A 16,301-nucleotide genomic window follows, 5' to 3' on the forward strand; every position below is an offset into this window, starting at 1 on the left:
GTGTCAGCGCGCCGTCTCGCCCCGCCCCCCGGGAGAGCGCAGGCGCAGGGGGCGGGGCGCCGGCAGGACTCCCCACGCGGGGAGGAGGCTGGGCTGCGGCAGGAGGGCGGGGATCGGGAAGGTCCTGGGAAAGGCGGTGGGGCGGTCCGGGACGGGTGCACACACCCTGCCGGCCAGGACTGGCATCCGGAGTTCCTCCCTTCTCGGAGTCCTGTGCAGTCGGCGGCGAGTGAGAACCCGAATACAAGAGGTCAGTTTAAAGTCATGTTATGCTACACAGAAAATGAAATAGCCGTCACCTTGAGGCACGTTACTGAAATGGTGACTTTCTAAGAATACTTGCGAAACGGAGCTGATACTTCCTCAGTTCCGACTTTAATCCCCAGTCTGCCCATGTTCCAACACGTTAATAAACCACCTGGCTGTCGGTAGTTGTGGAAACAGAGTTCGCGTCAGCGTTAATAAAAGCGAGGTATATGCTCTCTCTTGGCCTCGGGAGACACTATCCTAGTTTGTTTTCAAACAGATGAGGAAACCCAAGCTGCTAAGTGAAGAACCCACATTTAAAGATTTGTACGCTAGAATGATTCTTTAAAACCTACTGCCAACACAGGAGTACAAAGACAAAATGATCAAAAAGCAAGTGACAATAAAGGACAATATGGATATTTGATTAAAACCCCCGCCCATACACTTTTTATTTTTTTCTCGTATGTACACAATAGACTGCCAACACACATAGAAACAGAATTGTTCCGGAGTTTATTCGAGGGCTCCATGTTCTCTATCACTATAAATATCTTCCACCTTCAAAAATTATAAAAGGTTCTGTACTAGCTGTTAATTTGAAGAACGACTGTATAGTTAACCAGGTCCTATATTGTTCGTTCTGGTGTTTATGAAACTGGAGTGTCTTTTTTTTTTTTTAATAGCGCCTTCAATTATACAATCTCAAGGGATTCCCAGTGACTCCTTTATGTGATTTGTGTTGCCACATAGGGGAAACAATTGTGAATAAGTAACAGAACTTTTGTCTTAAGCATTTTTGACCGGGCTGGCCTTGTGGCCTAGCAGGTTTAGCCACCACCTGTAATGTTGGCATCCCATATGGGCGCTGGTTGGTATCCTGGCTGTTCCACTCTAATTCAGTTCCCTAGTAATGGCCTGGAAAAATCAGTAGAAGATGGCCCAGGTGCTTGGGCTCCTGCCATCCATGTGGGAGACCCGTATGCAGCGCCTGGCTTGGGCCTGGTCCTGCCCAGCTGTTGTGAGCATCTGGTAATGAACCAGCAGATGGAAGATTCTCTCTCTTTCTGCCTTTAAAATAAATAAATCTTAAAAAAAAAAAAAAACTTTCTGACACCAACCTCCCCATCATTTGACACACTCTGTTATCCATAGATACCTACTGAGGTCATTGGTGAGCTTGGGAAATTATTAATCCTGTGAAATTACAGTATATGCAAATTATAATCATGTATGTAGATGAGAATTTTTCCAAGCAGGAAGGGAGTCCAGACCTTAACATTCTCAAAAGTAATTATTTCACATAAACCAAGAATGCCAAGTCATATTTATTAGCAAATATTACCTTTAATCATAATTTTTAGAAAGTTATGTATATGCAGGTACTTTTTCAGGTAACTATCAAATAGCCTAATCAAAGTCCGTGAAGAATAGGCAGACACTTTCTGGGAGGAGGAATATATAGAGACACGCTCACACATCTATGTTATATATAACAGATGATCTTATGAACACCAAGTGTGGGGAATATTTTACAGTAAAATTCAAAAACCTACCTAAATACAACTTCATCTGAGTTATCAAATAAATACTTTATTTACTAATGAACTTAAAGGACCATAGCAAATGTCCTCCTTAGAAAAAGATAAGAATATATTTAGGGGAACTGAATCAAACATATTTTATTCAACTTTTAGGATGAGGAAAACAAATGATATAAAATAAGTCATAAGAAATGCTCTCTTGTACTACTCCCAGACCATTTTCAACGTTTTACAAAATGTTCACACAGCAAATATGAAAAGCTTCAACACATTCTTCTTTTGTAATTTCTGCTGCAATAAATGCAGCATTAACAACATACAAATTTCTTCTGTACCAATCTTAAAAGTTGAATCACTGAATTATATACTAATTTATGTTACTCATACATATTTTATTCATACTTTTAATGAGATCGTTGCCAATACACACATTATTTTCCTTAACTTTATTTTTACATTAAGCCAATGTCTGTCATGCAGCCATCAAAAACCTTACAGTAAATTACACAGGTTTGTAGTCCAGTTTAGACTCTAGCTTCTTAGAATCAGCCACTTTTCTGACTGCTTTCATGAAGTCTTCCTGTACTACAAAATCATGATCAGCACGAATTGCAAACATACCTGTGGAGAATAAGACAGCATGATTGCTATACATCACACGTGAAATAAGTTCAGTGTAAGAAAACTAAACAATGTAATTCTAGGGAGTAAATGTGAAGTAGCCTAGATTTATTATTTTTGATCCAGTATTTCTAAATGCTTAAAAACTACTCTCTTGGGAGCCAAGTTGTGACCCAGTGGGTTAGGCCACTGCCTCCAAAACCAGCATTAGCTCTCTGCTAATGTGCCTGGGAAAGCAGAAGGTGGCCAAGTGGTTGGGCCCCTGCACCCACGTGGGAGACCTGGATAAAGCTCCTGGCTCCTGGCTTTGGCTTGGCCCAGCCATAGCTCTTGATCCTACTTGGAGAGTGAACCAGCAGAATGAAAGGTCTCTGTCTCTTGCTCTCTCTGTAACTGCCTTTCAAATAAATAAAATAAATCTTAAAAACACAAAAAACTCTATCTTAGTTCAGTTAATTTCCACAGATTTGGCAAACAGCACTTTCAAAATCAAAAGCAGCTAATTATCTGAACATTTAAAATCTTGCTCACGTCTTGTATTCAACGGTATCTCACATCTCACAATCTTGTATTATATGGTAACTCTTAAAAACAAACAAAAAAACCTTCCCAAATTTTCAACAACAAACACACACATTTTAAGCAGTTAAGAAACACTAGGGGCCGGCGCTGTGGTGCAGCAGGTTAACACCCTGGCCTGAAGCGCTGGCATCCCATATGGATGCCGGTTCTAGTCCTGGCTGCTCCTCTTCTGATCTAGCACTCTGCTGTGGCCTGAGATAGTAGTAGAAGATGGCCCAAGTCCTTGGGCCTCCGAACCCATGTGTGAGACCAGGGAGAAGCTCCTGGCTCCTGGCTTCAGATTGGCGCAGCTCCGGCTGTTGCAGCCATCTGTGGAGTGAACCAGCGGGTGGAAGACCTCTCTCTCTGTCTCTACCTCTCTCTGTAACTCTGTCTTTCAAATAAATAAAATAAATCTGTAGAAAAAAAAAAAAAAAAAGAAAAAAAAGGCAGTGATTCTCTGGAAGGAGGAAACACAAAAGAAAACATTTCCAGTAGTTGGGCAGCCCTTTTCCTACTAATAACTAAAAGTTTAGAGAATAGGAAATTACAGAAAACCAACAGTGGCTTTAACAAAAATCAGAGCCATTATTCATGTATTAAAATTTATCTTATTTATATATAAACTGATACTCTTCTATGACTCATATTCAAGAATTACAACTGTTTTTGCAATTTTTGACAAATTACTTGTCAAATAGTACTTGACAAATAAGTAAAATCTTTTAACACTAGTTTTCTGATGGATATGGGCCCTAGAATTTGAGAAAAAAAAATCTTTTCAAAAATGTATTTATTTGTTTGAGAGGCAGAGAGAGATCTTCCATCTGCTGGTTTACTTCCCAAATGCCCACACAGCCAGGGGTGGACTGGACCAAGCCAAAGTCAAGAGCCAGGAACTCTACTGGGATTTCCCACATAGGCAGGAGAGCCAAAGTTTGTAGGCCTTCATACGCTGCCTTCCAAGGCACATGAACAGAAAGCTGAGTGGGAAGTGCAGCTGCCAGGTACAGACTAGCACTCTGGTATGGGATGCCAGTGTCCCAAGCAGTGGCCCAACCCCTGGGCCACAAAGCCAGCCCCTTTGAGATTTGGATTTCATGATATTAAGTAAAGCTGTTAAAGTATCACTATCCATTAATCAAATGAATCCTACTAATATTTCCATTGAGGATCTTGTATTGAATTTTCACTTATATAAAATGTGGGAGTTAGAGTAATTTCAAAGGTTGCTTCCTTTTTTTTTTTTTTTTTAACAGATTTATTTTATTTATTTGAAAGACAGAGTTACAGAGAGAGAGAGAGAGGTAGAGACACAGAGAGGTCTTCCATCTGCTAGTTCACTCCCCAGATGGCTGCAATGGCCAGATCTGCGCCGATCCATAGCCAGGAGCCAGGAGCCTCCTCTAGGTCTCCCACATAGGTTCAGTGGCCCAGGGACTTGGGTCATGTTCTACTGCTTTCCTAGGCCACAGCAGAGAGCTGGATCAGAAGAGGAGCTGCTGGGATTAGAACCAGCGCCCCTATGGGATGCTGGTGCTTCAGGCCACTGAGCCACAGCACCAGTCCAATTCCCCCCCCCCCCCTTTATAAGCTTTTATTTTCATTTATTTGAAAGGCAAAAACAAAGATATCTTCTATCCACTGGTTCACTACCCAGATGGCCACAAGGTCCAGGGCCAGAATAGACAGAAGGCAGGAGCCTGGAATTCCATTCAGGTCTCCCAAGTGGGTGGCAGGGGCCTAAGCACCTGGGTCATCATCTGTTGCACGACCAGGCACATTAGCAGGGACCTGGATCAGAAGTGGAGCACCCAGACTTGAACCAGCAAGTAATGGGATGCTGGTATCACAGGTGTTAGATTAACTTGCTGCATCACAACACTGGTACCCCATCTTTCCTTTCTAAATTTCTACATAAGGAGTCTTAGAAATAATCAATATATGTCATCCTGGAAATCTGGTGAATAAAACAGCTGATTTTTAAAAAAAATAGTCTTAAAACCTGTTTAGAAGCCTACAACTAAATTAGGTAAGTTATATATATAAACTCTATGCACTGTTTATTGAGTATACATTTAAAAGAGATATACTCTAATCCAAAAATGATTATAATGTCAGGACTGGAATGAAAAAGTCAATTATAATCAAATTCAAGTATATTTTAACTTAACAAAAAGGTATGTTATCAAAAAAGACTTCAAGTCCAATAAAAAGAAAACAGAACTGAAACTTTGTCTCCAGGTATAAATATCCCATTCATCAAAAAGCTAAAATTGTAGTTCACACAGAAGTCACAGCTCTTTACTGGGAATAACTTAAGATAAACTTTAAAAAAGCATGTCATAATTTGATGACATCAATCTGTAAGATCACACCACTGCTTTTGTTTGGACTGTAGTTTCACCAAAGCAACCTTCTGAGAATAATTTGGTCTGATTCGGATTCTGGGAAGAAACTGTCATAAACTACTGCAAGTATTTCAAGTTTACCCTTTACGCTTTTTGTTTACTGATAAGTCTCTGCAAACATGATTTACTCTAATCTGTATACAGTTTCTAGACCTGCAGATCTTTGATCCAGATAGTGAGTCACAGAATACCTCTAAAGGTAACGCCTACTGAAAAGCCATGCCCAGACAATTTCTTTAATCACTGTGGAATTTACATGTAGCATTAAAATAAGGTTAAACATCATGGGAAAATAAAAGGCCATTACAGATACAAATACTTCAGAAAATAGTTAAGACACAACCTATGATGTCATTAACTAAAAGGTACTATAGAAATTCACTTTTTTAAAATTTGGAGATTTTATCCAGAAGACAAATGATAAAGGACTGTAGGTGACGTGTTAAAGCCATCTGGAACCACAAATAAAAATTATATCACACAAGCCACAGAAATGTACAACTGTGTTTTACACAAATTGCACAGTCACAGAATTCATAAATCAATCTTTGAAAGCTTATTGTTCACAGACCAGGAATGGAGAATCCGCATAGCAGCTACCCATGGCACTGGTTCATTCTAATTGCAGCCAGGGATGCCACTGACTACTCTTCCCACATTCAGGGGGCACTGTCCTATCACTTACTCAGCTTTACACATTTGCCCCTAAGGCAATCAGAAATGCAACACCTGGAAGGGGGAAGTGGTGGTAAGTAATGTTCCAGTCTCCCCTCTTTCAGCTGGGTAATCCTGGAAGGCATTCTGCGTGTTTCTCTGAGATCTCACAATCAAGCCGTCTTACCTACAGCGACTGACTCAATGCTGTACCCTTCCTCCCACCTCATCTGCCCTGTTCTCTCTTCCTGAAACCACCTCACCCATCCTCTCCCTTCAAAACAAAAACAGAAATCATGTATCCATATCCTTGCAAGGCCCAAGTTCTGCTTCTGGATACACTCAGTTTCAGCCAATTTTTAAAAATCACAACCAGTAGTAAAAGTAGCCTGTAAACCCTTACCTGCTTCAGTGCAAACATTTCTCAGGTCTGCTCCATTAAAGCCATCCGAAAGCTTCACGATTGCTTCATAATCTGTTTAATAAAAAACATCAGAATTTAGCTTCCCTGACCCAAACAAAAAAGTCAGACCTTTTCTTCATGTATGCCCACATGGAGAATTTAAAGAGCTTACTTTGAAATTGATCAAGCTAAAAGTCTGTCAAATAAATCTTCTTTAATCATAATACCATATATCTCTGAAACCTTAACATCAAGACATACAAACATCATCAAAATCCAAACGCACCTCAACCTGTTTTTACAGTGCAAACAGCGATGCACTTGTGAATGTGCATCCAGCTATGACTCAATAAAACTATCACCAAATCTTCTTTAAAGAAACCTATAACATTCAAAACTAAATGTAACAATGGAATTTGCTTCAGTTACACTAGGAAATATGAAAGGTCCTAGTTATCAGACATAACTTCATCCCATGGAACCCAACAGCAGGTGGCTGGTTTTTATGTAAGCTTCAAGGTGGTAAAGTAAAAGATTCATGAAAATCGAAGTTAAGTGACCTCTCCACTCATCCACATGATCAACATGAAATGAAGAGCTATCAGTTTGGGGTAGCAGTTGTGCATTTGAAATGGAATACGAGGAGAAATAAGAAAGCCTAGGCGACTACAATGTGGATTTACTCTAATGGTCAATGCAGGGTATGTCGATCTCTATTTGACTTAACACAGATAGTCATGAATCAGGTTCAATTTCACTGTAAACTTCCTATGAGCAGGGATTTCTAAGGCTGACACAGTCTCTGGCACCTAATAACAGCCCAGTAATTTATGGAAGAAACCTATAAAGTGACCTCCTTTGTTCAGTCTTTCCAATTGAAAACTCTCACAGAAGCAATGAGATAATGAGAGGTGCAGATCAACTATTTGTAATTATTTTGGGCCATTAACTTCTAAAGCATTTTTGTTTTTAACTGCCTTGAAATTATACTAAATTCCTCTACTTCATCGGACACCAAACTTTTTATGTAAAGGCTAAGACAGTAAATATTTTATGTGTTTCAGGCCATATGGTCTCTGCTATTGTACTGGAAAACTGCCAGAGAGAAAACATGAATGAATGGGCATGACTATGTTACAACAGAACATTATTTACAAAAACAGATGGCAAACAGCATGTGGCTCATAAGCCTGGCTTGGCTGGCCTCTGCCCTCGTCCATTCTCAAGTTTAACAGGTAACCATTTTCTACATTTTCCTGTCTTCAAATCTCAATTATACTTCCCCATCTTCATTCTGAGCTTGGATTCTATTTCATTGAATAAGCAATGCATTCAGGGCCGGCGTCGTGGCTCACTAGGCTAATCCTCCGCCTTGCGGTGCCGGCACACTGGGTTCTAGTCCCAGTCAGGGCGCCGGATTCTGTCCCGGTTGCCCCTCTTCCAGGACAGCTCTCTGCTGTGGCCAGGGAGTGCAGTGGAGGATGGCCCAAGTGCTTGGGCCCTGCACCCCATGGGAGACCAGGAGAAGCACCTGGCTTCTGGCTTTGGATCAACGCAATGCGCAGGCCACAGCGGCCGTTGGAGGGTGAACCAACAGCAAAAGGAAGACCTTTCTCTCTGTCTCTCTCTCTCTCACTGTCCACTCTGCCTGTCAAAAAAAAAAAAAAAAAAAAGAGACCTGGAGGAAGCTCCTGGCTTCTGATCCGCGCAGCTCCAGCCAATTGCAACCAATTGGGGAGTAAATCAGCTGATGGAAAACCTCTCCTTCTCTGTGTAACTGACTTTCAAATAAAATTAACAAATCTTAAAAAAAAAAAAAAAGAGGGAATCTGAGCAGGGAAAAATGCATAGGTTCCATTACAAGACACCACAGAAGAAAATGTCTACCATCACGACCAACTGTAGTCATGAGCCTGTATATTTTCTGCCTTTCCTCCAATATTTTCAATGAAAATAATGCTCACAAAGCCAACCTCCCTTCAAGGCAAGTGCATCATCAATTTCTTTCTCCCAGATCAGCATTTAAAAAAGACTGCAGGGGCTGGCGCTGTGGCACAGCAGGTGAAAGCCCTGGCCTGAAGCGCCAGCATCCCATATGGGCGCCAGTTCTAGTCCTGGCTGCTCCACTTCCAATCCCGCTCTCTGCTATGGCCTGGGAAGGCAGTAGAGGATGGCCCAAGTCCTGGAGCCCCTGCACCTGCGTGGGAGACCCAGAAGAATCTCCTGGCTCCTGGTTTCACATTGGCACAGCTCCGCCCATTGCAGGCAATTGGGGAGTGAACCATCGGATGGAAGACCTCTCTCTGTCTCTGCCTCTCCTCTCTCTGCGTAACTCCGACTTTCAAATAAAAAAAAATCTTTAAAAAAAAAAAAAAGCCTGCAAATTCTCTTGTGTCCATTCCCTTCCAGGAATAGCCCCATTTCGTTTCTGTTCCCTCTGAGGAAGAACTCCTTAAAAGGGCCGGCGCCGCGGCTCACTAGGCTAATCCTCCGCCTAGCGGCGCCGGCACACCGGGTTCTAGTCCCGGTCAGGGTGCCGGATTCTGTCCCGGTTGTCCCTCTTCCAAGCCAGCCCTCTGCTGTGGCCAGGGAGTGCAGTGGAGGATGGCCCAGGTGCTTGGGCCCTGCACCCCATGGGAGACCAGGAAAAGCACCTGGCTCCTGGCTCCTGCCATTGGATCAGCGCGGTGCGCCGGCCGCAGCGCGCCGGCCGCGGCGGCCATTGGAGGGTGAACCAACGGCAAAGGAAGACCTTTCTCTCTGTCTCTCTCTCTCACTGTCCACTCTGCCTGTCAAAAAAAAAAAAAAAAAGAAACATCTAGGGGCAAGCACTGTGGTGTAGTGGGCTTAAGTCTCCACTTGCAGTGCCGGCATCCCATATAGTGCTGTTTTGATTCCCGGCTGCTCCCCTTCCAATCCAGCTCTCTGCTATGGTCTGGGAAAGCAGTAGAAAATGGCCAAGTCCTTGAGCTCCCGCATTCATGTGGGAGACTCTGAAGAAGCTCCTGGCTTTGGATTGGCTCAGAAACGGCTGTTGTGGCCGTTTGGGGAGTGAACCAGTGAATGAAAGACCGCTCGCTCTCTCCCTTTGTCTGTAACTCTACCTCAGAAATAAAAGAAAAGAGAGAGAGAAAGAAAAGAGAGAGAAAGAGAGAGGGAAAGAGAGAGAGAAAGAGAGAGAATGAAAGAAAGACAGAATGAGAGAGAGAGAGAAAGAAAGAAAGAAAGAAAGAGAAAAATGTCTAAATCCAATGTCTCTTCTTTCAACTTCTCTGAAATCCATTCAAGTAGGCTTTCAACCTCACCACTCCAAACAATTACATCTGACAAGGTTACCAACGATCACCATGGGGTAAAACCCAACGGTCTATCCTCGGAATTCTATCTGTCCTATTGTCAGCATTGCACAGGGGAACAGTCCTTTCCTAAGACACCCATTCGGGGCTGGCATCATGGTGCAATGAGTTAAGCCGCCACTTGGGACACTGCCATTCCCTATCGGAGTGCTGGTCCCGGTTCCAGATGCTCCGCTTCTCACCCAGCTCCCTGCTGATGCACCTGGCAAGCAAAGCATGAGGACTATGGCACTTCAGTTCCCCCAGGCACCTGGGAGACCTGGAGAGAGCACTTGGCTTTTGGCTTTGCCTGGTGGAGCCCTGGCTGTTGTGACCATTTTGGGAGTGAACTAGAAGATTTCTCTGTCTGTCCTTTTTTGTCACTCTTTCAAATAAACTATTTAGAAAAATAAACACTTCCTTCATTTTCCTTCTCAGGTACCATCAGTTACTGGTTTATTCCTACCTCTGCCATTGTGTCTTCAGACTCATACTATTTCTTCATCTCAACTTCTTTTTTTCTTTTCTGTTTTCCTTTTTTTTTTTTTTTAAGATTTATTTATTTATTTGAAAGTCAGAGAGTCAGAGTTACACAGAGAGGGGAGAGAGAGAGAGAGAGAGAGAGAGAGAGAGAGAGAGAGAGAGAGGTCTTCCATCTGATGGTTCACTCCAATTGGCTGCAATGGCCGGAGCTGTGCTGATCCAAAGCCAGGAGCCAGGAGCTTCTTTCGGGTCTCCCATGTGGATGCAGGGACCCAAGGACTCGGGCCGTCTTCTACTGCTTTCCCAGGCCACAGCAGAGAGCGGGATCGGAAAAGGAGCAGCCGGGTCTCAAACTGGCGCCCATATGGGATTCCAGTGCTTCAAGCCAGGGCGTTAACCCGCTGCACCACAGCACCAGCCCCCATCTCAACTTCTTAATGTTAGAATTATTTAAGTTCAGCCTCTGACTTCTTCTCTGTCTATTCACCCCCTTGGAAATCTCATCTCATCAGAAGACTTTACAAACCATGTTTATGCCATTATTTTCCACATTTATTCCCCCAGCACAGACTGTCCCAATGAACTACAGACACATACAGAATTAATACACATAGTTTATCAAACAATACACAGAACTAAATCCCTATTCCCTCCTTAGAATCTAATCTTTCCAGTCTTCTCAGTCTTAATTGATGGCAGCTACATCTTTCCAGCTGGACAAAAACCTGAATCTTCCCTGTACCTGTCTTTAGCTCACGCCCTACATCCAATTCATTAGCAAGTCCTGTCAACTTTACTTTCAAAATATACCAGAATCTCATCATTTTAAAAAATGTCAATTATACTACCAAAAAGCTGGTGGGTGGGGGTGAGGGGCTTTGCTACCACTTTTGATAAAGCCACATCATCTCATAGAGAACTGGAATCACCTAAGTTTTGTTAATGCTTTTAAAAGGGCAGAAACTTCATCTGACTGTGGTGTTCGGAGATGGGGGGCCTTCAGGAAGGGATCAGATCTATGGCTATCAGAGGTTGGTCAGCCAGCAGAGAATCCTGGTGGCATTATAAGGAGGACAGGATTGGGGCCAGCACTGTGGCATAGCAGGAAAAGCTGCTGCCTGCAGTGCCAACCATCTGGGGAGTAAACCAGCGGATAGAGGAACTTTATTATCTCAGGGCCAGCTCTGTGGCACAGTAGGTTAATCCTCCGCCTGCGGCACCGGCATCCCATATGGGTGCCGGTTCAGATCCCGGCTGCTCCTCTTCCAATCCAGCTCTCTGCTATGGCCTGGGAAAGCAGTAGGGGATGACCCCAGTGTTTGGGCCCCTGCCCCCACATGGGAGATCGTGAGGAGGCACCTGGCTCCTGGCTTCGGATCTGCAGCTCCGGTTGTTGAGACCATCTGGGGAATGATCCAATGGAAGGAAGACCTTTCTCTTTGTCTCTCCCTCTCACTGTCTGTAACTCTACCACTCAAATAAATAAATAAATAAAAATCTTAAAAAAAAGAAAAAAAAGACGACCTTTATCTCTGCCTCTCTGTAACTCTGCCTTCAAATAAATAAATAAACCTTAAAAAAAAAAAAAAAAAAAAAAAGACAGGATCGATCACAGAGACACACACACTCCCACCATGTGCTGCAGTGCAGGGCTTTCCTTGCCAGAGTCTGGGCCACGCTATTTGAACCTTGTACCTCCAGAACCATGAGCCAACACAAATCTCTCCTTATAAAGTCACACACTGTAGGCATTTCGTTATAGGAACAAAAAGTTACCAATATACTAATAATTACACAAAAACCTACAGAAGTAACTTTTTGGACATAACTGTATAATTTTAAATAAGTAAAAAATTTAGCGAAGGTAAGGGGATGAGTCAATGGGTATTAGTAATTCATTATATACTTACCTCTTTTTTTATGTTTCTAATTTTCTAGACTAAGAAATTAAAAATAGGGGTCGGTGTTGTGGCACAGTGGGCTAACCTGTCGCCTACAATGATGGCACCCCACATGGGTACCGGTTCCTGTCAGGACTGTTCTACTTCTGATCCAGCTTCCTCGTAAGGTGCCTGGGAAAGCAGCAGAGGACGGCCCAAGAAAGCTTGGGCCCTTGTACTCATGTAGGAGACCGGGACAAAGCTCTTGGCTTAGACCTGGCGCAGTCCTAGCCATTGCAGCCATTTGGAGTGAACCAGAAGATGGAAGATCTCTCTCTCTGTGTGTCTCTCCCTCTCTGTAACACTGACTTTCAAAAAAATTTTAAAAATGTTAACAGAAAGTAAGATCCTATCATTCCTCAGGTCAGAACCCTCCAAGGGCATTCACATCACTGAAGTCCCTGCAGCTGACCTCTACACAGGACTCCACACAATCTGGTCACCATTACCTTACACCCTCGCCTGCTGACTGCTGTCTGTCCACTCTCCCACGGCACCAGGGCCTCTTTGCTGCTTCCTGAATATGCCAGGCACACACCTGTTTCAGACTCTTGCTGCTCCACCTTGAATGAAATAATTCTCCCCAGTATCCATGTCTAATTCCTTCACTTTTTCCATGTCATTGCTTAAAAATCTCCTTCTTGGGAAGGCCTTTCCCATGCCCTCTCCCACTGCTTTTAAAAATGTACATAAAATCCCCCCTTTCTTTATTTTTCTCCACAGCACTTATTCCATTTTAGATACCACATCACCCATATTTCATCTGTGTTTCCTGAGAAGAATTTAAGTTCTCTAAAGGCAGGTATTTGTTTCCTCCATTACTATGTCCCTAACACCTACAACACTTCCTTTGTATAGTAGGTAGCAAACATGTACTGGGTTTAAAATCATCCTGTCTGCTGAATTTATAACCTGATTTGCTAGGCCATCAGCAATATCTAAAAGTATGCTGCTTAATTTACCAGATGTAAATATATTAAAAAAATGATTTCCTTACCTATTTCACCATGTTTTGTAATGGGACCTGCGTGGATTTTCAATATATCTAACCTTGCTTGTTCATTTGGTAAATCAATATCTGAAAATGAGAAATCATAAGAAATTATTTTACAATGTGTTTTGAACAAAGTGGGGGTGAGGAGATGAATATACAGAGAAACAGACACAAAAGGAAATGGAGAGCAGGTAAAGAACCTTGACTCACGTATTTTTCTGTCTAATCTTCCTGGACGTAGCAAAGCAGGATCCAGTGTATCTGGTCTGTTTGTAGCCATGATCATTTTAACTCTATGCAGAGTATCAAACCCATCCATTTGATTCAGCAACTAAGAACATTACAAATGATGGAGATCTTACAAAACATTCTACCCACTACATAATAGCACACATCCTCTACCAGGGTACTTCAAAGAATCTTAGAAAAATGCATTTTAAAAATGAGTTTATTTTGGTTTTGAAATCTATACTTAGTTTTTTTTTCATAATATGTAGTTTCCATTAACTTCTTGAGGTACTCTCATTTATGAATAATACCCTAACATATATTTCCTACAGATAAACATGTGATCTTCAGAATCCCCACTTCATGGACCTCTACGTTTTTCTTCCTCTTTTATAAAGGTATGTATGTTCCACACTCAAAGTTCCAAGGTAGATCAATTGCTTTATTATAACCACAAACCTCTTCATAGCTATCAGGTAGCTTTAGTAAACCCTGTGCCTTCCATCTAGTGAAATATTATAAAATGGAACTATGGTCATATTTCCAACATCTATGATTATTTTCACAAAATTATTTTATAAAATAAAAATAAAGAGTATTGTTGCTAACAAAAATGTATTAGTGCTTATGTGAACTGTATTATTCACATTGAGTTCACTACACACAAAGCTTTTCCTACAGATTTGATAATAAACTCATAAAGTATCTTTTCAAATAATTCTGGTTCACATAAAAATACCAAGACACCTGGGGCTGGCACTGTGGTGCAGCAGGTTAAAGCCCTGGTCTGAAGTGCCGGCATCCCATATGGGCAATGGTTCTAGTCCCGGCTGCTCCTTTTCCGATCCAGCTCTTTGCTATGGCCTGGGAAAGCAGAAGATGGTCCAAGTCCTTGGGCCCCTGCCCCTATGTGGGAGACCCGGAAGAGGCTCCTGGCTCCTGGCTTCAGATCGGCACAGCTCTAGCTGTTGAGACCATCTGGGGAGTGAATCATTTTCCATCCATTTTGTGGATGGAAGACCTCTCTCTGACTCTGTCTCTACCTCTCTCTGTAACTCTGTCTTTCAAATAAATAAAATAAATCAAAAAAAGCACCTGGCTCTTGGCTTCGGATTGGCGCAGCATGCCAGCCGTAGCAACCATTTAGGGAGTGAACCAATGGAAGGTAGACTTTTCTCTCTCTCTCACTGTCTAACTCTGCCTGTCAAATATAATAATAATAAAAAAAAAATACCAAGACACCTAACATTATTTCCTTTGATCCCTAAAATTTTCTTGAGTAAGTTTTGAAAAATCTTACTGCAATTAATAAATTCTTTAAAATCTAACTAACCGGCTGGCACCGTGGCTCAACCAGGCTAGTCCTCCACCTTGCGGTGCCGGCACACCAGGTTCTAGTCCCGGTCGGGGCGCTGGATTCTGTCCCGGTTGCCCCTCTTCCAGGCCAGCTCTCTGCTGTGGCCAGGGAGTGCAGTGGAGGAGGCCCAGGTCCTTGGGCCCAGCACCCGCATGGGAAACCAGGAGGAAGCACCTGGCTCCTGCCATTGGATCAGCGCAGTGCGTCGGCCACGGCGGCCATTGGAGGGTGAACCAACAGCAAAGGAAGACCTTTCTCTCTGTCTCTCTCTCTCACTGTCCACTCTGCCTGTCCAAAAAAAAAAAAAAAAAAAAAAAATCTAACTAACCAGAGTGGGCACTGAGATACAGGGAGTTAAGCAGCAGCTTGGGATACCAACATCCCTTACTGGAGGACCTGGGATTGAGTCCTGCCTCTGTTTCTAATCCGGATTCCTGCTAAGGCACCCAAGAGGCAGCAGATGGTGCCCAACCACATGGTTTTCTGTTATCCCCATGAGTGACCCAGATGGAGTTCTAGCTCCTTGATTCAGTCTGGTCCAGCCTTAGCTGTTGCAGGCATTTGGGGAATGAACCAGCAGATGGACGCTTTGTCTGTCTCTGCTACTCTGACCTTCAAATACAAATAAATAAAACGTAAGAAAAAGCAAAACTCTAGCTTGCACAACAATATGTTTATTAGTTGACATTCTCAGTTACATGAAATAAAACCAGTATTTGTGTTGTTCTGAAATATTTCAATTGGAAACTTCTTGCAGACTTTATAATTAACTGAAAAATACTGTACATCTCCTGGGCAGAGCAATATAATTTATGAAAAGTGATTTTCAAATACATTCAATGAAAAAGAACTGCACTACCTACATTACTTTGTATTTGCAGAAGTGGGAATATGTTTTGGATCTTGCCATCACTTTCCCAGATGTGGAGCAGAGAAAAGTGGGGAAAGGCTCATATACACTCCTCCACAGCTCAGTCATCACAACTACGTCAGCTGCCTTTCAGTCTCAGCAATGAAGGAAGGGAGGAAAGAACGACTTTTGGGCCACAGTCAAAAATAAATATAACTCATTTATTGCCAGTCTTATAGTGCCTGTTACTCATAAGACGTCTTAATAAAGCCAGCGCAAGATCACATTCATAATACACAATTTAAACAACTAAATAGCTGACCTGCTGATAAAACATAAAATCGTTCAAATGTACGCCAAGTAGAATTATGCAGATACTGTTGTATGTATTTTCCCATTGCAATATGCAATGCTCAGTTCTTCATGTAATAGGTATTTCTCTATTAAACCCCCTTTACCAAATATTACCTCCATTAAAGTTCTCTGAATCTCTCTGTCAGCTGACGTACCCTCAGAAAACCGACGACCACCTAAAATAGATTTGGATGTGTAAATGCATTACTTTTTTCCACAATAAACATCATCTAAGAAAACAGAATGTACCAGTGTCAGCTGAAAATATTAAGATGGAGCTTGGCATTGTGGCGTAGCAGCTTAGGCTACCTCCTGCAAAG

The 16,301-nt window shown here is 42.5% G+C and overlaps 1 protein-coding gene and 1 long non-coding RNA gene across 2 annotated transcripts in view; one reads left to right on the plus strand and one right to left on the minus strand.

The window, feature by feature from the left end:
- Window positions 1-20: 20 nt before the first annotated feature.
- On the plus strand, window positions 21-13,986 carry LOC127483834 (uncharacterized). The gene is made up of 4 exons (XR_007910562.2): window positions 21-250; window positions 7,505-7,675; window positions 12,922-12,996; window positions 13,753-13,986. It is a non-coding gene; the product is annotated as an uncharacterized lncRNA (long non-coding RNA).
- PSMC6 (proteasome 26S subunit, ATPase 6) overlaps window positions 1,574-16,301 on the minus strand; it is a 29,973-nt gene continuing 15,245 nt past the window's right edge. Inside the window, exons 11-15 of the mRNA XM_017348302.3 lie at window positions 16,096-16,157; window positions 13,403-13,523; window positions 13,196-13,276; window positions 6,441-6,512; window positions 1,574-2,411 (exon numbers count right to left, since the gene is read on the minus strand). Of these exons, the coding sequence (XP_017203791.1) occupies window positions 2,293-2,411; window positions 6,441-6,512; window positions 13,196-13,276; window positions 13,403-13,523; window positions 16,096-16,157 (455 nt within the window). The 3' untranslated portion in view covers window positions 1,574-2,292. The remainder of the gene's footprint in view (window positions 2,412-6,440; window positions 6,513-13,195; window positions 13,277-13,402; window positions 13,524-16,095; window positions 16,158-16,301) is intronic.

Source organism: Oryctolagus cuniculus, chromosome 12 (genome assembly GCF_964237555.1).
Source record: "Oryctolagus cuniculus chromosome 12, mOryCun1.1, whole genome shotgun sequence".
NCBI lineage: Eukaryota > Metazoa > Chordata > Mammalia > Lagomorpha > Leporidae > Oryctolagus > Oryctolagus cuniculus.